Source organism: Vigna unguiculata, chromosome 2 (assembly GCF_037176805.1).
Source record: "Vigna unguiculata cultivar grain cowpea cultivar isolate G323 ecotype 2 chromosome 2, ASM3717680v1, whole genome shotgun sequence".
In the NCBI taxonomy this organism is placed as follows: Eukaryota; Viridiplantae; Streptophyta; class Magnoliopsida; order Fabales; family Fabaceae; genus Vigna; species Vigna unguiculata.
In genome coordinates this window covers 15,597,605-15,625,441 of record NC_140793.1, presented here as the reverse complement: position 1 = coordinate 15,625,441, position 27,837 = coordinate 15,597,605, and the positions used below count along the sequence as shown (strand labels likewise).

The window sequence follows — 27,837 nt, the reverse complement described above, 5'->3', positions numbered from 1 at the left end:
AATCAACACCCACATTTATTTGAACGTTGTATTTAAAACACGTAGGCTAAAAAAAATGTGGTTCGAAAGAAAATGAAATCCACTTTAGGAGTTTTTCTTCCATTTCCCTTATGTTAGATCGAAAAATGTTTCTCCCATTCTTCACTGTTGTCTCTCTCGTTCACGGTTGCACACCACTGTATCTCCTTCATTGACTGTCGCTAGTTCCTCTCCAGTTCAACTGCGTCGCGCAACTTCCTCTCCAGTTCAACCATCACAGCTTCCTCTTGAGTCCAACTGCGTCGCGACTTCCTCTCCCATTCACTGTTCCGATTTTCGTTACTCTGGTAGCTGAGCCATCGTTTCTCTATTCTTCATTTTCGTTTATTACTCGTCGTTCTTCATTATCTCTAACGCTCATCGTTCTCCCCTTTTGTAATTTTGACATCTCACATTCTAGGGTTTATCTCTTCTACATCCACATTACTTCTAGTCTCCTCACAATTGATCGGTACAATCAAGGTTTTTCTCTTACCTATGCAATTTAGTGTTTAGTCCCTGATTTTGTTAATTTCTTTGAATTTGGTTTAATTAATTTTTCTTGTGAGTATAATTGAGGGTTATTATTTTTGTTCTTTGAGTCCTGTGCATGTTTGAAATGGTATAAAGTGTTTCTAATATACCTCTCTGCCTTACCTTTTGGCCAACAAAGCAAAAACCTTAAACAAAACTATGACACAATTAGTGATTAGATTGAGATGCTAAAAATGAGAGAAACAAGTGCGGCAAAATATGCTCAGAAGAGTGAACCATGAATGTTTCAGCATTAGGTTTGTTAGCATGGATATGTTATTGTTAGCATGGTGCTTGTTCATTCATTCATTCATTAGTGTAGCTAACACAGTGGGGAGTGGGGATCTATGAGGGATTCCTTTTGTTCTACTCATGCTTGTGGCCATATCTTCATCTGAAACCTTGTTATTGTTGTTGGCCATGAATTTTGCACACACTGTACTCCATCCACTCCTCCTCTTCCTTACAACCTTTGTGCAAGACAACCTTTGTGCAAGACATGCTCATGTTGATGTTGGATTTTGAAATGGAGTCTCATTTTTCATTATTTTTCTGCAAATCTCATTGCCAATTTATTTTACAAAACTTTTGGCTACTTTCTTCAACCTTCTTTCAGTGGAAATCTCAATTCTTAAGTTTTCTAGCCTTACTTTTAATATGACAGACACAAATTCGAGACTTTATTTAAGCTGAGTTTTATTAGAATAAATGTCATACGAGTATTTTGAGTTCTTAATTGCTTGAAATTTAAAAATCTTATACTTGATATATGAGTCTTTTATATAAATGGAATAAGTTCTTATTGATTTTTTATCATAATTTGGTGAAGTCGGTCAGTTTCATATATGTTGGAGAATAAAAATAAAAAAGGCAAGAAAAGAAAAGGGTCAGAATAGAACTTGGAGCCACCTTTTCTCCAAAAACTAGTTTTAAGGTTTCTTTAGTTTCCTCTGTGCCATATATGTTGGACTTCTGCAATCTCTGTTCTCCTCATTTTGCATAATTAATAATGCATATTACTGTATGACTTCAAAGCTAAGCAATGAGAGCATAGAGACACCAATCATCAACATACTTTGCAAGACATCGCATGAAACATAGTACTAGAAATCAAGAGCATACTTGTTTCAGAGGTGGAAATTTATAATAGAGATTGACCTCACATTTATCTTATGCAAACAGAAAAATAAATTTGATTCTATCTACACATAGATACACTACTATATAAAATAACAAATTGTTTACTATGAAGTTGTATTCATACATAGTATTCATACTATTAAATAATTTGATATTCAAGTAATAACATTTGTGGTCACCCCCCTGTTTCTAAATTAAGCTTCTGAAAACAATTGTTAATCCTATCAAGTGCTTCAATTGACCGAATAAGTAAATAGTCTACTCATTGGAAATGTAAGTAGTTTTTATATTCTCAATTGAATAATAAGTTTAATGATTTTTGATTGATTAAGACTCTAGTTTCTTTTCACATTATCTCATAAGTTAAACTGTAAATTATGGGCATAACATTTTTATATTTATATTAGCAGCAAACATTTTGGTGTTCATTTCCTGTTTCTTTCTTATTTTTGAAATTTGTTCTGCAATGATTGAAGTTGGTTGAATATGTTGGGGTTCTTTCACAGAAAAATGTTTGAAATATTCAACATAAATAATCATGATCATCATTATATAAAACAGAGATTAAAATGTTATCTTTATCTTAAAATCTTAAAATAATTAAAACATTTTAAAATAGTTGATTTGTGAGTTTTTCTTTTTATATATATAGAATGCTCTGTTGCTACTCATTTACATGTTAGTTTTGGATTAGTTTGAGTTTAGGAAAGTTTTGGTTTTTAATAAGGCTAATGAATGAATGAACAAAGTTTCTTTCTCTATATGTACGGTTAGAGAGATAACAGAGAACATAAGATAATGTTAAATTTATCATAATATGTTAATATTAATTATCTAAATATAAATTTCCAATTGTTAGCTATTTTCACATAGGTATTATTAATATATATATATATATATATATATATATATATATATATATATATATATATATATATTTTAAAATTTTATGTTTACAATGTTTTTACATTTTTAATTTTGATTTCTTAATTATTATTATTGATTTTTAATTGTTTTAATTTTCATATTAGTTTTTTAATTAATTTATTTAAAATGCTTTAATTTAGTTCATATTATGTCAGTGATCAGAGGAGTACGATTTCTGAAGTTGTTGTGCTTCAACTATTACAACACCTGTTGTGGATTCTACAATATCAGGTTTGTTATTAGCTTACATTAGCCAATTATGGAAGATGTTATTCTTATTGTTAATTTTAGAGAGACTTATAATATGTTATCATCTTTTAGATTAAAGATGATGGACAAAGAGTGGACTAAACTTCCAAGATTTAGTAAAGAGTATGCTAATGGTGTAGAGTTATTTTTAGATTTTGCATTCGCTAGCGGAAGAGCTCAAGGGAATGAGATCGTATGCCCTTGTTCCAAGTGTAGAAATCTTTATTGGGCAACAAGAAATGTGGTCTATGATCATTTAATAGCTAAAGGATTTCTAAAAGGATACAACACTTGGGTAAACCATGGGGAGTCAATACAATCATTGCCTGCACCAAGTGATGACGACATGGAAGATAATATAGACGGATTATTGCATGACACATTTAGAAATGTGGTAGAAGGAAATGGTGACAACACTAGTCCTAATGAGGAAGAAAAAAGTTCTACAAGTTGATTAATGAAGCAAAACAAGAGTTATATCCTGGATGCCAAAGTTTCTCCAGTCTTTCTTTCATAATTCGAATGTATCTAATGAAATGTCTTAATGGGTGGAGCAATGCCTCATTTTCCGACCTTCTACAATTATTGAAAGAAGCCATGCCGAATCTAAACATTCCTGAATCTTTTAATAAAACAAAGGCCATGATTAAAGATTTAGGCCTTGATTATAAAAAGATTCATGCATGTCCAAATGACTGCATGCTATATTGGAAGGAGCACGAGAATGACACTTTTTGTGAGAAGTGTAAAGTTTCAAGATGGAAGGAATTTGGTGAACCACATGGTGAGTTTGAGCAACAAAAGAATGAGCAGAAAGTTCCTGCAAAAATTTTGAGACATTTTCCATTGATTCCCAGACTTCAAAGGCTATTTATGTGCTCAAGCACTGCAGATTTAATGAGGTGGCATGAAGAAGAACGCTCAAAATATAGAAAAATGAGACACCCTGCCGATGGTGAAGCTTGGAAGGACTTTGATAGATGCCATGCTAATTTTTCTATTGAGCCTCGCAATGTAAGACTTGGTCTAGCAAGTGATGGCTTCAATCCATTTAGGACTATGAGTATATCACATAGTACATGGCCAGTCATGATGGTGGTGTACAACTTTCTGCCATGGCTATGCATGAAACTGCAATACATAATGTTGTCACTATTAATTCCTGGACCACAATCACCTGGAAATGATATTGATGTCTATTTGCGACCACTAATTGAGGAACTAAAGCAATTATGGGAAATGGGTGTAGAAACATATGATGCCTCAAGAGATCAAAAATTTCAAATGCATGCAGCTTTTTTGTGGACGATTAGTGACTATCCTGGGTATACTATGTTGTCAGGTTGGAGCACTAAAGGAAGGTTGGCATGTTCATGTTGCAATTATGACACCCATTCATCATACTTAAAACACAGTCATAAGATGTGTTATATGAACCATCGTGTGTTTTTACCAACAAGTCGTCCATGGAGGTTGAATAAAAAGTCATTCGATGGAAAGAAAGAGCTTGGGTCTGCATCAGCTGTGTTAGAGGGGACTAATATTCTAGAAATCTTGAAGGATTTCAACAATGATTTTGGAAAGTATAGAAAAAATAAGAAAGATGGTCCATGGAAGAAAATATCAATATTTTTTGGATTGCCCTACTAGTCACAAAATAAATTACGTCATAATCTTGATGTAATGCACATTGAAAAAAACATATGTGATAATATTATTGGGACTCTTTTGGACATTCAAGGCAAGACAAAAGATCATGTCAATGCACACTACGATTTATAGGACATGGGAATTAGAAAGAATCTTCATCCTAGGGAGCTTGACGGAAGTTCTGTACAGTTTGCAAAATCTTGTTTTTCTATGAATGCACATGAAAAGTCAATTTTTTGTGCTATTTTAAAGTCTGCCAAATTACTAGATGGGATTGCATCAAATATTTCAAAATGTGTGAACGCTAGTGAAAAGAAAATAAGTGGTTATAAGAGTCATGATGCACATTTCATGCTACACTACTTGTTACAAGTTCCAATAAGATGCATAATGCTTGATGTAGTGGCTGGCCCTTTAATTTGTTTGGGGTCCTTTTTTCTATCTTTGTGTCAAAAAGTGATCAAAGTGCAGGATTTGGATTACTTAGAAGCCAATATTATAGAAATACTTTGTCAAATGGAGACAATATTTCCTCCTAGTTTTTTTGACATAATGCTTCACTTGCTTATCCATCTAGCAAATTAAGTAAGATTGGGTGGGCCAGTTCAATTTCGATGGATGTATCCGATTGAGAGATATTTGTGTAGACTTAAAAGTTATGTTCAGAACAAGGCTTATCCAGAAGGTTCTATTGCTGAGGGGTATTTAGCAGAAGAAGCTTTGACACTTTGCTCGAGATATATGCATAAAGATGTAGATACAATATTGAATAGAAAAAGAAGAAATTACAAAGGTAATGATTTATGTGATGTAGATGTTTGTGATTATTTTTCAAATAGAGGTAGTGCTTTGGGTGGTAAGAAAAAAGGTAAACTATTCTCTTTGGATTTGACATCTAAGGATCAAGGTCATCGATACCTCTTATTCAACTGTGACAAAATAAACATATACATCAGGTGTGATACTAGTTTATTTTTTTTCACTCATTTTTTAAATTATACCTTAAATCACTAATAAAGAATTATTTGTTTTTATAGAGAGTATGATGAGATTTTAAATACGAAGACTAAAAGAAGAAAGTGGATCAAAGCCAAAACCCAAAGTCAAGAGTTTAGTGAATGGTTCAAAGATAGAGCCATGAGTGATGATGTATCACTTCAACTTAAAGAATTCTCTCGTGGTCCAAATACTATTGCAAAGAGGTTGTCAGGCTACCTCATCAATGGTTACAGATTTCATACTACAAATAGAGATGCTAGGCGTAAAACTCAAAACTCCGGTGTAACTTTGGTTTCATTAACACCAAGTTATGCAAGTTCCAAGGATGAAAATCCTAGGATAGAACCCGTCACTTATTATGGCGCAATCAATGACATAACTGAGTTAAACTATTATGGGCATTTCAAGTTTGTGATTTTTAAGTGTGATTGGTTTGAGAGTGATGCAGACAAATGTGGGCTTACATGTGTTTATTTCAACAAAAAATGTTACCAAAATGATCCCTTTGTGTTGCCTTCTAAAGTCCACCAATGCTTTTATATTGAAGATCCTTTTGAAACAAGTAAACATTATGTTTTGAAGACGGTTCCAAGAGATTTATTTAATATGGGTGACCACTCACAAGTAAATAATTCTGATAATGATGATGATGAATTCAATTAGGTTAGGGAAGACATGCCTATAACAGTAGCTGAGAAACCTTCTAAAGATTTGGAGAAAGATTATTCTGATGATCTTGATTTTAATGAGACTTTGTTTGACTATATGGATTAAGAGGAGGATGGCTAGTGTTGATAGAATGAATTTTTGTAGTTTGGATCTTTTTACATAACAAGATGTAGAATTGTTGTTGTTTGTGTTTTTCTACTTTAGTTTGATACAGCCAAGCATGAATAAGTCTTTCTATTTTTCAAGCAATATTAAGATAACCTTTTAAACATTTCCTCATATAATGAAAGGGTGTATTGGGCTCTCTTTTTCCTTTTTGCTGTTTGTCTCTATTTAAAATTTTGTTATATGTTTGGTTCTACAAACTGTTGTTGCTATCATGAAATGTGGTGAATAACTTTTAGAATTTCCTTAGCAAATGTTCCTCAACTATCAATTGAGCTACTGTAGCAAAAGTTCAAAAGGAAAGATTCAAGTCCTTATCAATTTTTGGAGTTTTTTTATAGATTCAACAAGACTAAAGATCGTAAGAATGAAGATACCAAAGAATGAAAAGTACTATAACAACTCCTTCTGGTACGTTTATATACCTTATTGCAGATTTCTCTTTTACTCCTTCTAGTATTGGGGATTTTTTTTTTCAAACTTAATGTTTTCTATTAGAGTTGGATGTGCTAGTATATAACACCAGCTATTTTTATTTCAAATGTTATAGTTTTGGCAGGTCTATATCAAAATATGTATCCATTATCTTTTAGTTACATGGAGGATATCCAAAAACCCAACTTCATAGTTATGTTGAAGCATAATGCATTGCAAGTTAAAGAAGAAGTGTATTGGATCTTAAATTGATTTGTTTTATGCTGTAGGTCAACTTTAAAGAGGAATATATAACACTGATAATGGTGATAAATTAATTTCTTATTACACTAACACAATGTATCAAAGTTAAGCCCTGAATGAAAATTTGGCTTCCAAATTTTATGGCTAAATTTTACTACAGATTCTTGAAGTCAAGGAAGCAATTGAAGAAGCTACAGATCGCAGTTGAAGATCTCTAAGACTCATATTTTGTGTACAACTTTAACAAATCCATATTTCTTCCAAGCCACATTTAGGTTCATTTATGTGACATTTCAGGGATACATAAAATCTGCAACTCTAGAATAAGCTTGAATGGAAAACTTAACACTGTCTATTCTTCATCTCTTCACCACTTATCTATTTATTGTTCTTCATATCTTCATCACTTATCACTTATATGTATTTCTTTACTTGTTAGTTATGCTTAATTGCATTTTTTTCTCACTTATTTTTTTTTTTAACTTCCTAAAAGGGTAGATGAAACCTCAAGGCAACAACATTCAAATAAGTGCTTTAAGCATGGAACTTCCTCAAGTAAAATCAAGCAAAGAATTGCTAAGGAAAATGCAAATTAAACATGGAAAGATGACAAGCAACCAATGTGAAACTACTGCACCTAGAATTGCCGCTGAAACATAGCTAAACTTGCCTACTTTTAAGTTGCATAACCATGCAAATTTGGATAGGAGGCTTAGCTCAAGAAATCAGAATGGGAAACTCAAGAAAAAGGCAGCAAATGTAGCTGATAAGTCAAAGGACAAGTTACTACAAATTGAAAGAGCATTCACTCAAGTCACTAATTCAAGTGCTGATCAATAACCCAATAAAAAAGGAGTGTCACAAGAGGAAAATTCTAAGAAAAGGAGATTGCCTATGAAAGGAACGATGGTAGATGATAACTCAAAATTTAAGGAAGGACTAGTGATTGAAGATGTTGAATCAATGACAAGACAAGGTGCTGCTCCTAAGGATACAAAAACAAAATTGGGGTCAATGTCAATTGATCAATTTCTTAAAGAAAATGGAAGCATTGATGATGAAGAAGAAAATATTGAAAATGGAAGTGAGGAGGCAGAACAATATGTTAGAGAAGGAAATACATACTAAGATAAAGATGCTGAATTGAATGAAAAAGAAGGTAAATATTTTATTATTAGCATTTGACAATTTGTTTTTCAAATGTAATATTTAATTTTGTGAGTTGAATGTCAAAATAGGGACAAAGAAGAAAAGAACAAGAGGACCAACTCAATTCTTAGCAATACACGGAAGATCAATGCAAGACCGTCCAGAAGTTGTATTAGATGCGGATGGAGAACCTATTGGTCCGACTAACAAAATTGTAACTGACTTGAGTTATTTCCTTGGCACAATAGTGAGGAATTCAACCTTTTGTCCCTTGATTTACACAAGTTTCAAAGCTCTACTCAAAGATAAAGATAATAAGGCTCATATATGGGCATATGTTCTGGTATGAAAACTAAACTTATATTGATTTGGCTACATAAATATTTCTTAAAATTCATCCATTTAATGTTTTTTTTTTATGTAGGAAAAGTACAATATTAGTGATAAAGGAGAGAAAGACGTATTTACTCGTATAAATGATGCATGGAGATGTTACAAAAGTTTTATCAAGAAAAAACACTTTTCAAAGTACTCCACATTGAAGGATCGGTTAAAACATCGTCCTTTATTCCTTTCTGAAGCTCATTTCAAGCAATTGCTCAAATATTGGAACACTAGTACTATCCAAGTAAATTTATTTGATGTCTTATTGCGTTTAAGTTACGTGTTACAATCTACTTTGATTGTTATTTTTCTCTTGTCCTAATGTAGAGCATTAGCGAGAGAAATGCTGCAAATAGAGCTTAGCAAAAGTACATCCATCGCATGGGACCAACTAGTTTTTCTAGAATTCATGCTAAATTAGTAATATATTTCTACTTATGTCATCGTATGTTTTATATCTAATGCAAAAATATGCTAATTGACTTTTTTCTTATTGTAGCGTACCAAGAAAGAGGTAGGAAAAAAAGTTACTCAAGCTGAAATGTTTATTACAACTCGTCAACGTCGAGAAAGACGAAAAAGAAAAGAATTGGATGAAGAAACACATAATGCTATTGTATGTTTACAATTCATTGTATAGATTTCTTTTTCTCAATATAAATAAATTTTCTTTTATTCATTGTATATGATTGACAATGACTTTTAATATTGTCTATTTTATGCTTAGATACTTCAACTCTTATGCACTTTGAAATTGTTGAACAATCAAAGAAATTTCTTTTTTTGTTCATTTTTATTTATATATTGATATATTTTGTTTAGAGTTTTATCATTTTTTATATAATAAAATATTGAATTATGAACTTATAAATATAGGTGGATGATAATAAATAGTAAAATATATTGAATTATAAAATATTCGTGAATGATTAAATATAATAAAACACTTTATTACAGAATAATTTAAAATAATAAAGTATAAATATTGTAATGTGAATTACGACGTTTTTAAGTGTCACTATTTTCATTAGATTTGTTTTACAGTACGTAAATAACGTCGTTTTTAACTGTCATTAATTACCTCTTTAAAACGCCACTTTATACAATGTATAAAATGACGTTTGTTGCGGCGTTTCACTTCAAAATGCCATATTATTCTTTTTGGCGGCAGGAATTACGGCGTTTTCAAAAAACGTTAGGGACGTAAAAAATGACGTTTAAAAGCGCCGCAATATACAAAATTAAACGCCACAACTTACACAATTTTTTGTAGTTAAGGTTCCATTCAAAACTCAAGTGATTCTGCAGAACAAACATTTAAATCACTGTTTGGAAAAGAAAAGCCTGGGAGGGTACATTGTTACGGAAAGACTATGACACCATCACAATTTAGGAAAAATGAAGAAATTGCTGCCATCAAGAAAGAACATGCAAATGAAATTAGTGGTATGGCAAAGGAAATACAAGATCTACCACTAGTGGAAAAATGGGAATCTATGACGACTTATTATGACAAGTATAAGCCACCTATCATAATAAGTTGACCAGTGGCATTTTTGTAATAAAAGTAACAATTACTATGACTGGTAAAAAGGAATCTGTCATAATAAGTGAAAAGGGAAAATTTATTATGACAGGTGCAGAGGACCTATCATGGTAGATGGGCGCGGTGGCAAAATTGAAATTATGTTAAAAATATATTATGACAGATTTAGAGAAACCTGTCATAATATCTTTAAATCCCTAATTTTTTCCTTCTCTCTTTTCACTTTCTCTTTCTCGTTTCCATTCTTTCTCAAGAAGTATACTTTCTTTCTCAAATAGTCACGTTGCCTTCTTGTTTTGTGTTGCCGTCGTAGCTCCGTTCGCCGCTTCGTTCACCACTCCATTCACCGCACCAATCATCACGTCATTCGCGCACTGTCCACGCGCCGTTCGTACACCGTGCGCGCACCGTCCGCGCCGTCTACTCGTCGTCCACTGACCACAATGCAAGACTCCAAATAACGACAACGAAGAAAGGAGTTTTATGGTTAGAACAAGTTTCAGCTCTGCCCCTCGACCCGTTCAAGGGTCACGGATTCTGAAAGGACCTTGCTCAGAGGGTGGTCGATCTGAAGCCCGACATTTTTCAGATTCCCTGGTATGTAATACGTAGGTTATAGGTTATAATTAATTAAGGTTAGAAATATATAATAATGATGGTTTGGTTTCCATATTATATTTCTTACTAACTGCATATTTGGTTCATATAGGTCTCAGCCTCACTGACGAAGTGGATACCTCTATTATCGCTCCTTTTATTCAAGTTAGAGTTTCTTCCATTTTCGTCATTATTTACCATTTCTTTATTAGATTTGTTATATATAAAGATTCTGAATTTTGTAACAGGAAGCTCTAGATGGACTTGAGTTTGCAAAAGGTTTAGCAAATTCAAAATGGGGACCTCTCCTTTTATTCAAGTTAGAGTTTTTTTCCATATTCTTCATTATTTACCATTTCTTTAATAGATTTGTAATATATAAAGATTTTGAATTTTGTAACAGGAAGCTCTAGATGGACTTGAATTTGCAAAGGGTTTAGCAAATTCAAAATGGGGATCTTTGAGATATTTAATGATTCATCCTCATTGGAAGGTAGAGAGGTGGAAGAAATTAGAACCAAGTGGGCTTCCTTTCTTTTAAGTGTTGTTGATAACTTGTAGAAAGCTTAGTTTTATAATATTTATAATCTTTTTGAGAGTATTTGTAAAAGTTGTCAAGGTTGTAGGTTTCTTATATACAATTTCAATTTTTGAATTTGTTAGACAACTTAACTGTATAAAATTGGTTTGGTTTGGAATTGTTTGGTCTGGTGATATGAAAGTTATTTGCAGGTGAATTGAATGGAAAGGAAAATAGTAAAATAGAAAAATCATAAAAAAAATTGACGTACTATGACGTAGTTTGCACTGCCTATCATAGTAAGTCTCACTTACTATGACAGGTTTCTATAGTGTCATAAAAAGCGCGCATTTTCTATGACTCCTGAAACTATGACACCAAAATACTTGTCATAGTAAGCTCGTTTTACCTGTCATTATAAGCCCATTTTTCAGTAGTGTACGAGCAATTGTAAATTTTGTGGTAAGGCAACAAAATCCAGATTTAGATGAACAAGACTTAAATAATATGATGGCACGCGTTTTAGGTAAAGAAAGTAGTGCAACAGGGCCATATTCATCTGCATCAACCCATGATCCGCAGGTAAAGAAAGTTCTTAATTGTACTTCCATCATTAATATCAATGTAAAATACCCAAAAGTTTAATACTAAGTAGGATATGGTTAGGATGTTGCAATAACTACTTATTGATGCTTTAGACTCTTAGCAACCAAAGTATTGGTATTTTGTGCTTATTATATGTGCTACATTAGATTAATACTATACTATAAATTCTCAAATGATGTTTGTTATTTAACATCTAGGATACATTATGTAGGAGAAGAATCATGATGAGTATAATGTTACATTTTAGGTCTCTACTTCACTCATGAACATGCATTTGTTGGAACTTAGACATGATTGAAAACATGTGATTCAATACACATTTACATGTTAAATTTGACTTAATTAACTTGTTATAATATGTTGAAAAAATCTGATAATATATTTTGGTGTTGTTTGTAGCTAGAAGACAATGAAGATCATGAAGACAATGAAGGCTATGAAGATTATGAAGACAATTTTATAGAATAATGATATTTTTTATGTAGTAAAGAAACATTAGACATATTATATTTTAGCTTTCTAGCTTTAACTTTGAAAAGTTCCTTACTAATGACTTCGAGATAGTTATTTTAATAGTTTGCATTCTAACATCAAAATATATGTATGAATGACATTTAATATGCATTCAATTATGAATATTTTGTGTACGAATATTGTTTGGAGTGTTGATATATTGTGGTGTTTAATTGTGTAATATTGTGATTTGAAGATGTACACTTTTTTCATATTGAACTTTTCTATAAAAACACATTTTAATAAATGTGGCTTAAACTTAAAGACAATATTTATAAGGGTGTGGTCTAATCTTAATGTGAAAAATGTTGTCTATTGTAAAAATATTAAGTCACGGTTTTAACAATGTTGTCATACTAAAAACGTGGCCTAGTACCTACAACAACGGTCACCTAGACTACGCACAAGAAACCGTTGTCTAAACTTTAGCCCACAGTTTTTCGGTTTAGGCCATAGTTTTGTGGTGTTGTCTAAAATACTTTTTGTTGTAGTGACGTGACTTCACCAATCCATTCCACTCTTCCATTAGATACTTGCATTGATTTCATCCTAGATCACAACTCAACATGCGTCCATGGTTCTTCATTTTCCCTTCCAATTTGTGTTCTTGTTCGTGTGTTGTTTAATTGGTTCAACTCTCCCATTTTCATTTCAAATCACCATAAAATCTCAAGCATAATTCCCTAATTACATGAATTACAATTTGAGTATGGAGACCACTCATCGAAGGATAATGGTCAAAGCCTAGGACGAGAAGGTTGAGGAAGTGGTAGTGGTTAACGCGGAGGCTTTGCAGGCTATGACTTGGGACAGGCGGAACAAACAAACATGGTGGTTCAGACCCCTAATCCCAATCCACAACTTCAATACCCTGTTCAACCACAACAACTCGTTCGACCGCAACAGATCCCCACTCAAGTCCGAGGAAGCGTTATATATGTATTACAATGGCAACTTCCTCAATGGCAGCTGAGTAAAGAAACAATTCCTTTATCAAATTGACATATGAAAATAAACACAGAATATGTATTACAATATAAAATTGATTTGTAGATAACCACTTGTGATAAACAGAACTTGAACAATTACATGTAATTAAAAAATGAATCTAACAGTATCTTGACACAATATCTGGAAACGTAAACACAAAGCTCACGTACACTAATTAGAGGAAGGATTGGAACAGAAAAGTGTAAGCATTTCAAACTCAATTCACAAGCTCTCTTCGTACTACTGACGCTAACGAATAAAAAAATAGAATAAATTAAAAAAAAATTAAACCTGTAAAACGCTGGTGTACAAGGATGACTTTCAAAATATTAACTGACATTACATAATATTCAATTTTCACAGACTACACCTTCATTATATATATATATATATATATATATATATATATATATATATATATATATATATATATATATATGCCACAATAAGAGAGCCTGTTACTTGACAATGTTGCCTGATATCTATAAGCAAGCACTTGAATTACAAGCATATAGATACTATCTATCAGTATTATACAGAAACTTACTTGAATATTTGCTCTCTTATCTCACAGCCACTTAGCAAACTCAAATTCTTTTCCTCTCTAGGAATTCCTATAATTGGTTTTCATCTAAATTGACACACAAAAAATTATCAGAACAAGAATAACATGGAAGCAAAAGTTAGTGGTTAATAATGTATATCAAGCCCAAAACATTTAAGCATGTTAATCTTATTCATAAGTAATTTATTTAAATATTGTTTCAAATATTTATATATAATCATTTATAGACAAATATTAGAATTGTTACAAAATTTAAATAAATATCAGTGTAAAATATACATTTAAATAAACTTAATTTTGTTAAAAGTATCAACTATAATAAAAATACTATTGTAAACTTTATATAAAAATTAAATTTGATATATGGATGAAATTAATTCAGTTTTAAAAGAATTGGACTAAATTGAGACAAAATAACAAATACAATGACTACATTAAGATTTTTCACATCCAATAGTGACATGTGGCACTATTACTGTCACATCACATTGTCTCTGCCACATGCCACAATGTCAGATTGACACGTGGCAATTTTAATTTAAAAAAAATTATAAAAATTATAAAAATTAAAAAAATTAAAAAAAATTAAAGAAATTAAAAAAACCACGTGCTGACACGTGGCACGTAATTAATATCGTTACTGGACAACTAACGAAAGGAACTGATCACAATAAATTTTCCAAAATAAGGACTCAATTGAGTCAAATAAAAATAGGGACACCTACTTGAGATTTTGCTACAAAAATAGGACCTATGGAATGATTTAACCTACGAATTTTGTTCGTAAATACGTTTTTTTAAAATAATTTATATACTTTTTTATAATATTTATATTTTATTTTTTAATTTTGTAGGGAATGTTTTGTCTGAATTTTTTTAACAAAATCTATCATATTTATTTATGAAATTACATACGGATTTTTTATATGTAATATATTTTTTTTATCCACAAAAATGATTGTTTTTTACGAATATTTTTTATGAATATAATAAAATTATCTAAAAATTAATTCGAAGATAATTTTTAGTAAATAACAAACAAATTTCTTGTAGTAACATAAAAATTATGTTTAATGTTTGGAAATTGACGTCTAAGCTAAAAGTATTAGACATAAAAAATGACATACATGTAACTATAAATATTATTAGAGAAAACAAATATATCCATTTTTACTGACTTATTAAGTTAATTACATATTATATTTTTTTCATTAAATAAATACATATAATAATTGTTAAAAACTAAACACCTATCCAATTCTATTAATCATTAATTAAGTTCTCACAAAATTAACAAATTTAAAACTTTTATATTAAGATTGTATTTTTTTTCTTATTATACTAAAAAGAAAAATATGTAAGTAATGGTCGTAACTATGTACCCATTTTTTTGTTGAGGCAAAATCTTGAAGTCAAATTGTTCCTTCGTATTCCTTGCTAATGCAAGAAAGCTGCATTTCTAGTTGTCCTCACCCTGCTGCATGCCGACGTGCTTGACTGGAAACAATTCATTTTTTATTTACATGCAAACTTAACCAACAAGTTCCTAAATATCATTTAAAATTTTCTTATGGATTATGCTGGCCCATTGTAAATCCTTTCAGTTCTCTTGCAGCATTCTTCAAATCTAAGATTTCCCTCCACCAAAACTGGATCGGAACTTTTAGAAAGCACTTGTATTGCACCTGTTTATCTGAATCATAGAAGGATCATGTGCTATAAGTTCATAGTTTATAGACAAGTTGAGTCCGTTTACCACTTTGAGTATTCCACAATATACGTCAAGTTAATGAATCACATGTTGGGGGGGAAGTTACTATTATTCTATTTCCAATGAATAGCCAAATGCAGCTTTGCAAACAGAAATTTGCCTGTATTAATTTTTCATTTCCTTCAATTTGTTTGATCAATATATAGTATCCACCGTCCGACTATTTTTCATCATGGGGAGATCATGTCTTCCCAAATGCAGGCTTGCCAGAATAATGGGTTGGGTACAGATGATTTTGGGAGGGTTGGTAATCTTGGTAAGCATTTTGAGTCTCACTAGATTCTACTCTGCAGGGTTTTTCCTCCACAATGAAGACATATGCCACCATTTCTACAATGTGGGGGACGTTTCTGATGGCTTTGATGTCAAATCACTCTCTGAGAGAATTGGAGAAGTGATAGACATGCTGGAAGGATTGCAGGGCAAGCTTGAGTCAAAAGTGCAAGAAATGGAGAAAAACAAGGGTACCTTGTTGGAGAAGAAGTTTTTGGAGGATCAAATAGTTAGGCCTCTTCATATTGCCAATGTTGCTCTGAGGCAGATTCGGGTTCCAAAGGCTGAAGGGATGAACTCCACAGTGAAGGAGGATCCTTTGATCAATTTTTTCATCACCGAGGAGATTAGAAAGTACATAACCCCAAAGGAGAATAGAGTTGGTAAGATGAACCTGTATGGTACAGACAAGGTTTACAACACAATTGGTCATGCCTGTGTTTTGTACAAGAAAGAGCTAGAGAAGTACATGGACTATGACATTGGCTCCTACTGTGATGATGATTGGAATTTGGGTCAGAAGCTTATGCTTAATGGGTGTGATCCTTTGCCTAGAAGGAGGTGTTTGACAAGGGCCTCAAAGGAGTACCAAAGGCCATACCCTATGAATGAGTCACTATGGAGACTACCAGATGGAAGAAATGTTAGGTGGGGCAATTACCAATGCAGAAACTTTGAGTGCTTATCTAGCAATAACCCAAAAAGGGGTTACTCAAAATGCAGTGGATGCTTTGAGATGGAGAAGGAAAAGCTGAAATGGGTGGCTAATAGTTCACTTCTTGTAGACTTTCTTATCAGTGAAGTTTTGGCAATTAAGCCAGGAGAGGTTAGGATTGGACTAGACTATGGCATTGGCACTGGCACATTTGCAGCAAGAATGAGGGAGCAAAATGTAACAATTGTCTCAACTGCACTCAACCTTGGGGCTCCTTTCAGTGAGATGATAGCTCTAAGGGGTTTGGTTCCTTTATATGTCACATTAAACCAAAGGCTTCCATTCTTTGATAACACTATGGACTTGGTGCACACCCATGGTTTTATGGATGGTTGGATTGATCTTTTGCTGTTGGACTTTATACTGTATGATTGGGACAGAATTCTAAGACCAGGAGGTTTATTGTGGATAGACAGGTTCTTCTGCAACAGAAAGGATTTGGATGACTATATGTACATGTTTCTTCAATTAAGGTACAAGAAACACAAGTGGGTTTTATCTCCAAAGTCAAAGGATGAGATATATCTCTCTGCATTGCTGGAAAAACCTCCTAGAGCCATATGAACACATTCAACTTCTTCCTTTTTCTAATATTTATTTATGTAGCACAATTATCATATATGTTTGAGTAATTAAGAGTTTTGTCTTTTGGATTTCCTTCCTGGTAACGATGTTACCTGAATAAACTGCAAAAAGTAGTGGAATGTGATGGTAACTTCCCCATTAAGTCCCTGCATAAAACATCAAATCTTCCCAAATAAGTATTAATGGTATATTCTTTTGTGCAAGCTCATGAGAAATATATCAGGTCTAATCTGTTTCGTTTTTTACTTGTTTAATCGTTATCAGCCCAAGCATATCGGTCAATCCCATCAATTGGATTAATTAGTAAAGGAATTAAGGTTTTTATTTTTAAATTAAAATAATTTTGTAATATTGATACCAATCTAATTTCCAAAAATTTAAACTATTTACTTTTAAAAAGATATAGATCAAGGAAGAAAGTATGGGATGCCAAAAGAAATTGGTAATTTGTTATCATCTTATCATCATGTAAATCCACTTGTGTCATATTATAGAGATTTTGAAGAAAAAAAAAAGTATTCTTACCCAAGATAAATGAATTAACCGGTTGTGAAGAAATTTCAACTCTCTTTTTGAACGAGCAGATCCTTGATTGAAACCTTCAATCCCTCCAAATACTTTTCCACATGTGAGAATTGCTTCGCTATTCAATCTTTGCTCGCCTTGTGAGCAAAATCATCAACATTGCTTCATATTTGAGGTTCACGCTAGGGATTTGGGGTTTGCTTATGGTGTGTTTGAATGATAAATATAATAAAGTAATTTATTTATTTGGAGAATTTAAAATTTTTTTAAGGAAAAAACATGTTTGGATGAGCAAATTGAAATTGGGATATTTTAAGAAGATATTTCAAATAATTAAAATAGTACAATTTGAAAATCACTAAAAAAACAAAGAAATTAAAATTTCCCAAGTTGTGGATTGCTTATTGCTTAGGACAAAATTATCCACATGTCAACATAGTTAAGTCGGGTTGGGTAGAAGGTTAAGATGACTCGTTTAATTCTGAAGGTCAAGTCGAGCCCGCTCGAGTCGAAGAACGAGTCGAAAGTTCAATCGAATTGGCCCAGAGCGAAGGTCGAGCCGAGCTAGCTGCAAGCCGAAGGTCAAGCCTAACCAGCCAGGGCGAAGGTCGACTCAAGCTACCCTAGGTCGAAGGTTGAGCTGAGCTGGCCCAAGTTGAAGGTCGAGCTCAACCTGTGCAAGTGGAAGGTTGAGCTAAGGGAGGTCAGGCCGAAGGTCGAGTCGAGCAAGCCAGGTCAAAGAATGAGCCGACACGAGCTGAAGCTTGAGTAGAGTCGACCTGGATCAAAGTCGAACCGAGTCGGCTTGGGCCGAAGTCAAACCGAGTCTGTTTCGGCTGACATAGAGCCCTGTCGGACCGAGTAAAGTCAAACAAAGTCGCCTTGAATAGAAGGTAGAGTGATAGAGGACTATCCATGGAAACCATACAAGACGAATTAGAATAGGAACCATGGCAATTCAAGGGGCCTATGACAAGGTCAAGAATTCAAAAGATGGAAGAACAAATATCTTCAAGACTTAAGATGATACAAGAAGTTGAAAATCCTCGAAACATCAAGATCATAGCTTATAGTTCACTTTTAGCATAAATAGTTGGGCCTATTTTTTAGCATCACTTTTAATTCTGTTTTTAATTTTTTAAATAGGTTGTTTGGCCTTTATAGGTAGGCCTTTTTTTTAATATCTTTTGATATATTTTGATATCCTTTGATATTTTTGGATATCTTTTGATATTTTGGATATCTTTTGATATTTTATTTCGATTTTATCTTGTATCTTGTATCTTTTAAGGCCTATAAATACAAAGGTCTACAACATTTGTAATCACTCTTCATTCATTAATAAAATTAGTTCATTAAAGAGAGGATTATCTTGGTTCTTGGCTTAGGCCTTAAGGTTCTTATCAAAGACAAAAATCTTTGTGGCAAATCCGCCTTGACTTATCAAAGATTGGGTTCTTTGTGGCAGGAATATTATTAAGTTTTATCAAAGACAATGATCTTTGTCGCGAACCTTCGTCAGACTTATCAATCTCAATCGTGACGTATTGACTTATCAATCTTGGATTGAATTGTGGTGTCTTAATTTATCTATTGCTTATTTTGGTGTCTACTCTTTTGATTTGGTTCTTATCAAAGAGGGACTTCTTTGTGGCGAATCTTTCTTTGCTTATCAATCTACTAGATTGTGGCACATTCCATCTCTTTCTGGTTCACGTTCTTTACTCTTATTTTAATTGTTCTTTACAGAAGATATTCAAATTTTGAAAAGATCATCATCTTTCCGGTACGGATCGTATCATTTTGGTATCAAAGCTAGATTCTTGTTTGAATTTCTTCTTCTATATTAATTTTTTGTTTTTCTGAAAACAAATAATTGTGTCGTTTGTTCTTTGTTTTCAAATGGGTATTTCTGCATTTTATTCGTAGAATCTATCTGTTTTTGTGTTTTTCTGTTCCAACTAATTATTTTGGGTTTTGAAGGGCTTTGTTTTTGCAACAGTTTGTTATTTTAGTTCTTGTGTTGTGACTACAAAATTAAGAAGAAAAAAAGGAATATAAAACGAAAAGAAAAGTTTAAAGAGTCCAATATCGTTATATGTTGCAATATTTGTTTATGTTCTAAAATTGTTTTTCCAATCAATATCTAGAAATCTCCGTGTTGTCTAAATAAAATTCTTTTGGGTAGTCATTTTTATTGTGTCTAGCTTTTATTATTTTTGTGTGTTTAAAATTCATAAAATTTTTGTCTAGAAGTTTGTGTTTTCTTGGACCTCTTAAGTCAAGTTTGGATTTTGTAATGTGTTTCACACTGATTATTTACTCTTTGTTCAAGCTACTAGAGTTCTTGGCCCAGCGCTAAAGAGAAGTTGAGTGGTAAAAGGCAAGAGATTACATTCGAGAAAAAGCCTACACGTGTGATACACGAGTGGACTTTCAAGTGAACCACATAAGCTAGTGGTGAGGTTTTAATAATTTCTATTATTTTACTAACCATTTTGCAGGATATGGCTTCTACACAAAATGAAGCTCCTCATTCACCTAAAAATACTACAATCATGCCTGCGGTTGAAAGAATCACTACACAAATAACACAAATGCAAACATGGATGTAAAGACTTGAAACAACCATCGAAGCAATTAGTATAAGACAAGATGAGATGGAAAGAAGAAGAGAAAGTTGTGCGAAATCGGTTTGATCTCACCATACTAATGATGGAGAACTAGAAGTAATAAGAGAGAAGAGGCACATAATTTTCAAGCAAGGAGAGAACGATGGATTGAGCCAGAGCAGGACAATAGAAGTGAAAAGATGCTAGTCAAACTTCCGATATTCAAGGCAACTAATGATCCTGAAGCTTATCTAGCCTGGGAGATGAAGCTTCAGCGGCGGAGCTCTCAAGGAGCAGGCGGGGGCCATGCCCCCCCCCCCCCACACCAAACTTTTCCATTTTTTTTTCAATTTTTTTAAATTATATGTATTTAATTTTTTTTAAAATTATATATATTTTAAAATTATTTAAATTAAATGTATCTTTTTAAATTAGATAGTATTATATTAAAGAATTGATGAAAATTAAATTAATTATTATTTTTATTTCTTTTATAAAGTATAATATTTAATATTAATAAATAGAAAAATATAAAATTAAATATAATAAATCAAAAAAAAATATTAAGATAATTTTTATTTTTCTTTTTATTGTCTTTTGAGTTTTTCATATGTTTTAGTCATCTCTCACCTTTACCTAATTTCTTTTTTTACCAAAGAAAAAAAAGTTAAATAGAAACTCATTATTTTTGTTCTCATTCTTTATATCTTTTCTTCCATTTTTATAGAAAAAAACTTGTCTCACTTTATAGTGAAATACTTGTTTAATATTTAGCACTATTTTTTATCTCATGACATTTTGTATATTATTTTTTATGAATATAAAAGAGTAAGTAATGTATTATGTGATTTTTTATAGACAATTTTTAAGTGGACTTGATTATCATAATTTTTTGTTGTCTCTTAATTTTTTATTAGATTATGATAAATTATTTTTTAGTCTTAAACTTATTTTTTAAATAGGTAAATTGATGAAAAACAAAAGAATAAATCCATTTTTTAAAATTGATAAAAGAGAAGTGAAGATCAAAACAAGACAATATAGTTGGTCACCGCATAACAATGAAATAAAATGTTTGTGATGACTTTTAAATTGATATGTGCACATTAGTAAAATGGAAAATGAATATTTGTAGATAATATAGTTATTTATATTGAAAAAAAACACTGAAAAATTTAGTTATGATTGAATAATTTGATAAGTTCAAGAATATGAAAAAATAATGGAAAATTCTTCGTATATGTGTAGTTTCTTTTATAGTTATAACTATACTAAATTATCTATTTATTTTTTATTGAATAAGTAACAGTAATGGTAAATATATAAATTTTAAGTATATTATTTGGCTTCCCCAATAATTTTGGTCAAGATCCGCTGTGAAGCTTGACCATATCTTTAGTTCTTATGATTATGAGGATGAAGATACATTAACTACGCTATGAATTGGTGGAATCAAATCACTTTGGATATAGCCCGAGGAAGAAGATTACAAATTAATTCATAGGCGCAAATGAAGCAAGCTATGAGGGAAAGATTTGTACCTCCTTATTATATGAAGGAGCTTTTCAAAAAATTGCAACGCTTGGCACAAGGAAATAAAAGCATTGAAAAGTATGTCTAAGAGATGGAGGTTGTAAGATCTGCGAAATTTAATTACTTAAATAAATAATTAATTGATAAATGCGATGGTGGGAGCCTTTATGACAATTAATGTTAATTTGTATGATGTGAAAAAGTATTTGTAACATCCCAGCCGGATATTACTAATTTAAATAATTAAAATAGGGAATGAGTATAAAATCACATTTATGATAATTCCTTTTCCTAAAACGCGGGAAAATTTAAAATATTTATTATAGCGTAATAAACCAAAATTCACAAACTATAATTGTTGATTACAAATTTCGAGTCTGGTAAGATAAATGTTTACAAAATGTGTAACGCATTACACGATCATCGTCAAACATAAGTAGATAAGGTGAGCTCAACAGAATAAAAATGAACTACACAAAAAAATAAATAACCATTCAATATTCCAACACTTCTAATACTTCCCAGTCTCATCACATAATATACTATTCTCTCATAACCAACTATAGTTTCCTTTCCTGCGCCCCAACACCTCTTAGGAAGAACAAGCAACAACCCTTACCTGTTCAACAAAACCTGATAAGAGCATCACTTTTCTTAGGACTTACAAGCAACCACCCTTGCCTACTCACCAAAACCCGGCAAGAGCACAACCCTTCCCCATTCACCAAACCCCGATAAGAGCGTTGCTTTTCCTAAGACTCACAAGCCACAACCCTTAATCCTTGACCTCTAAATCTTCCTCTAGAAGCCTCTTGATTCTACACCCTTTGACGATTACATTGATGGATCTTTGCTACCACGAGTGTCTACTTGCCCCTCCGATTACAGGCCACCACCTAATAGTCCACACGTGGGAATAAATTTGTCACGACCATAATCCATAACACCAAGTGGAGTTCCCTAATACGAACTGCAGTCCGTATCTGTCCCAAGACTACCAAACTCGTCGTACGAGCCACGATCTCGCACACTCCACTGGACTTCCAAAACCACTAGGCTACAACCTTGAGTGGCCACGTGTTACCCTAATACAAGTTGCACTCGTAACTGGGGCCCCAACAAAGCATCGCATCAAAACCTCCATCCAAAGTTGTGTAGAATCCTCCTCGTAGTCCAATTCAACACTTGGAACCGCCTGGCGCCTCTTTGCATCGCTTGGCAAAAACTGGTTCCAGATCACTTGACAAGACACTTGGTGTCGCGGTGCCAGCCCACTGGATTTTGGTCTAGGCCCAGTTCTACAACACACCGCCTGGCGAGACCACTTATGTCGCCAAGCGCCAGCTCTCGGGTTTTGCTCTAGAGTTCACTTTGTGGCCTATCTCCTGGCGGTTGACATCGTTCCGCTAGGCACCACACCAGTAACTGGTAATTTACTGGTTTTTGGCACTCTAGAATAGGTTCCAATGAACCTATTTACACAAGACACTTAGTTCATGCAAAACATGCATCCATGACAAGTAAATACACTTTCCTATCATTAAGTTGAACTCAAGTACACAATATCATGGGGTCATACATAAAACAAATCCATATCCTTGCTTTCATACATCTAGGAGAATCACAATAAATTCACATAAAATCATCAAAATAAAGTGTTATACCCAACACACAATCCTGGACAACCAAACAATATACAAACCAAGAAAAACACATAATCATTGCTTCCAAAATATTGCACGAGCAATAAAATAGTAATAATGATAATAATAAAAATAAAAACAATAACAAACACAATAATAATAATAATAATAATAAAATGAAGTAATAAAATGAAACAATAAAAATAAAAATAATTATAAAATAAAACGAAACGGTAATAATAAAACAATAACAATAAGAATAATAAGATAATAATAATAAAAATAATGACAATAATAATAATAGTAAAATAACAATAAGAATAATAAGATAATAATAATAAAAATAATAATAATAATAATAATATTAAAATAAAATAATAATAATAATAAATAATTAGAATAGTAATAATAATAATAATAATAATAATAATAATAATAATAATAGTAATAACAATAATAATAAGTGTGTCGTATTTAGAAGAAAAACTCTAAACATCACATCGAGTAAAAAAAAGAAGAATCAGAATAATCATAGCAGTGATGAGATCACAAAGAGAACAATACAACGGAAATCACAAGCACACACATACTCTCTCTAAAACCACATTCAACAAACATCAAGAGGTTAAACGATAAAAGAAATGGAACCTAGAATTCCCGCTCCAAAAGTGCTCTTAAAATCCTTCCTTGCACCAGAAATGATCTCCCCTTTGATCTCCACCCTTAAGCACTCCTTCGAGCCTTCTAACACTCTCCTAAATTTTGTTTTTAGGTTTTTCAGCCCTAAAACTAACTAATTAAATTAAAAAAAAAATTAAATTAAATCTCCTATTTAATTTGGTTCTTAATGCCTAATTAAGTCCAATTAACCTCTTTGTCTGGTAAGACATACTTATTTATGATTTTATCATACTACTCTAGTCTCAAGCATACACGTAAAACAATAAAACAATTTAAATTAACAAACAATTGACATACACAAGACTTGAACCCACATCCTCTCAACACCACTCCACATGCTCAACCACTTAAAACACCATTACTCTTTATCTTTTCTTTCTACATTCATTAACCTAGGGATTCTCGCCCTCACATTTATTAAATAAATATTTATTTATTTATTTAATTTTCCTTGGTCTTACAGTACTAGCTCAAATGGTTGAGAATACTTAGTTTTCTTGAAAGGACTTGGGTTCGAGTTCTATGTGTGCCAATTGTGTGTTGTTTAGTTGTTATTATTTTAATAATATGTTTGATCGTGATGAGTGATAATATAATCCTTGAATTATAAGAATTATCATGAAACATGGATTGATTGAATAGTTGTGCATTGATTTGACATTTGTATGGTTGGGGGTTTGAACCTTGGCCTATGCAAAATAAATTTCTTTTTGCCAAATTTCTCTTTGGCATGAAATTGAAGGGGCAGAGGAAGGGAAACTAAGAAGGCTGGGAAAAGTATTGCAAAACAGCAGTTGAATGATCATTATGCCTAGTTTAATGTCAATTTTCGTTTTAGTCATTAAGGCAATTAAAATTAGGCTTGAAAGTGGGGTAAAAGGGAAATTTAGTGAGAGGAAGAGGGTTGTAAGGACATATTAATCAACTGCACTAGAAATTGGAATTTGAGAGTGAGTTGGAGGTCAAGTGCAGAAGATTGGAAGCAAGCTTGGAAGGAGATAAGGGCTGGACTTTTTGTGGTGCACAAAGGCTTGAGAAATTCCAAGACTTAAGCAAGGAAACCAGGTTAGGGGAGCTAGACCTTGCGTTTTCTTGTTGTTTTGCTTTTTTATATTATTGGATGTTTATTTGGATATGTTAAATTGTGCCCATATACGTGATTTCATGTTTCTGGAAAATTTCCAGAAACCGCCTAGTGGGCCTTCAAAGCCGCCATGCGACTCATGCCTTCTCTGTGTAATTCTGGGTTCCTGAAGAGGAACCGCCTAACGGCATGATTTGGCTGCCAGGTGATGCGTGTTTCCTAACCTAGTTTTCTGAGTTTTTGAATGAAGGGCCTGGGGTGATGAACACCCGCCAGGCAACACGAGTCAAATTGATTCGATTTTGGTGTTTTGGTGATTTCTGGGTGAATCTGGTTGGAGAAAAGTGGATTATAGCTACTAGTGGTATCTTGGATGACTGCAATTGCTTAATTGTGTTGCTAATCGAGATAATTGGATGAGATTTGGATGTAGGAAATGTTTAGTGTTGTAAATTTGAGAATTTGAGATGAATTACATGAAATGGGGTTGTAATTATACCTAAACAGAGTTAAGTTGAATATAGAAAACTAATGGGATGATCAAGTCCTCTAGACTATGTGAACAGTGATGTTGGGTCAAATTGGAAGAAAATCTAGAAGTGCTTCTGGATGCAAAGACAAAGTTCTAGGCAAGAACTCTGATACACCGCCTAACGGCCTAATAGGTACCACCAAGCGACACGAGTGGACTAGCAGAGACAGTTTCTGGTGCGTGACGCGGTAGATGAGGTTATCAAATTACTTTGAAGTCTGTAGACTTGGGTAGCATGAACTAAGTAACGGGGTATTGAGTAATCAAGTCTTAACAAAATGATTGGGTGGTTAGCACCTCTATTATAGACAGGGAGTAACTGGAAGGATTAAGAGATGGAAATATAGCAGTAATGGGAATATTACTAAGATGATGGTAGACTAAATTTTTGAATTAAAGGAATCATTGTGGAATGCTTATGAGTTACCTAAAGGCAAGAGTGAGATGGGATTACATGACTATATTTTGATGCTAATACTAGAGTGGTAACAAGGGGATTAAAGGAGTTAGTGTTGTTGGCACAAGAAAGCTTGAAGCAAAGAATTGATAAAGCCATGTACATGAAGATCTTAAGTGTTTGATGAAGATTGATGAAGATCCTCTTGAAGATTAAGTTTTAGTGTGTTAAATCTGTATATAACATGTTAACTGTAATGTGTTAGTGTTATACATTGTTGATAGGCTATATGACATAGGTTAGATGTCTTGTGTTCCTTAGTGTGTCTCTTTTAATCTGTTAAAATGGGTTTTAACAGGTTAAAAGACTTGCTGTATATAGTTTATGTTATTAATGCATTTAGTCAGTTGAATTATTTTTCAATCGACTAATTTCACTTAAGTCAGGTGAAATCAGCTGACTGTACGGAAAATTCAATCAATTGTTTTCACTTAAATTAGACTATATAAGCTGTGTTTTCGTGAACAAAGGTGCGATTTTGAGTTTTTCTGAATGAAACCTTGTCATTCATCTTTGGAAAGTGTTCTCTCTCTACAATACACAGCTGGAACTCTTGTTTTGAAGATCTTGGTTGATCTTGGAGGCATTTTGGCTTGTTAGTAGCTTGAAAAACACATGTATGGTTGGCTAGGGACAACTACCATCAGGTTTGGATGTTCTTGTGCCTCTGGATGGTTTGCCTGATGTGATTTCAGGTTTGCAAGTGTGATTCTTGTAGGTTGAGTGTCTAGATTTTTGTGTGAGTAAAAAATCTTGTGTGTTTTGGTTTTCAAAAGTGTAATCTTGGTTTGTGGTTTGTAAAACTTTTAAATATAGTGGAAACCAGGCTCAGGTTGTCCTGGAAAACTGGATTGAGTGAACCAGTATAAAAACAGCTGTGCATTATGCTTTCCCTCATCTCACTCTTTTTGAAACTCTTTAAAAACTCAAGAAAACAAAGCAATTTGATCTTTGGTGTGATTTAATGCGTTCTTGTGTAATCTGAGGCTTTGTACTTGTTATAAATACTGATTGGAACATGTCTTGTATGTAAAAGATTGTTGTTTGAGTTGAATTCGCGAATTCTGCATTCTGCATAATTCTCCAATATTTTAGCCGACTGATTTGTGTTTTTAATCTACTGTTTCATAGCATCAAGAACAATTTAGTCCGTTGTTTTATATTTTAATCGACTGAAAGTGTACTGGTCTGGTGCATTTACATCGAAACATTCCAAACTATTAGATTCAATTGAAAAATGTTTTAAGCTTTCGAAAAAGTTTTATAAAGCCAATTCAACCCCCCCTTCTTGGCTAAACTCACCATTTCAAAACTAACAAGTGCAAGGAGTAATTAGAGAAGTGGAAAATAAGATTGGGATTAAATTCTGGTAAGGGTTATAGGTTGCTGTAATTGGGTGAATTATGATAGACTTAACTTGGAATAGAATTGGAGGAGGTATGGTTTCAATGATAAAAGGACCAAAGGGTACTCTTGTGACAAGGGAGGAGTGAATTGGGATGAGTATATAAACTTCATGAGTGATGG

The 27,837-nt window shown here is 32.7% G+C and overlaps 1 protein-coding gene and 1 pseudogene across 1 annotated transcript; both read left to right on the top strand.

Annotated features, from left to right (window-relative positions):
- Window positions 1-2,950: 2,950 nt before the first annotated feature.
- Window positions 2,951-6,291, top strand: LOC146888357 (uncharacterized; annotated as a pseudogene).
- Window positions 6,292-15,172: 8,881 nt separating this feature from the next.
- Window positions 15,173-17,447, top strand: LOC114174314 (S-adenosyl-L-methionine-dependent methyltransferase). The gene has a single exon (XM_028059141.2). The coding sequence runs from the start codon at window positions 15,843-15,845 to the stop codon at window positions 17,220-17,222; it is 1,380 nt and encodes a 459-aa protein (XP_027914942.1). The 5' UTR covers window positions 15,173-15,842; the 3' UTR covers window positions 17,223-17,447.
- Window positions 17,448-27,837: the final 10,390 nt, after the last annotated feature.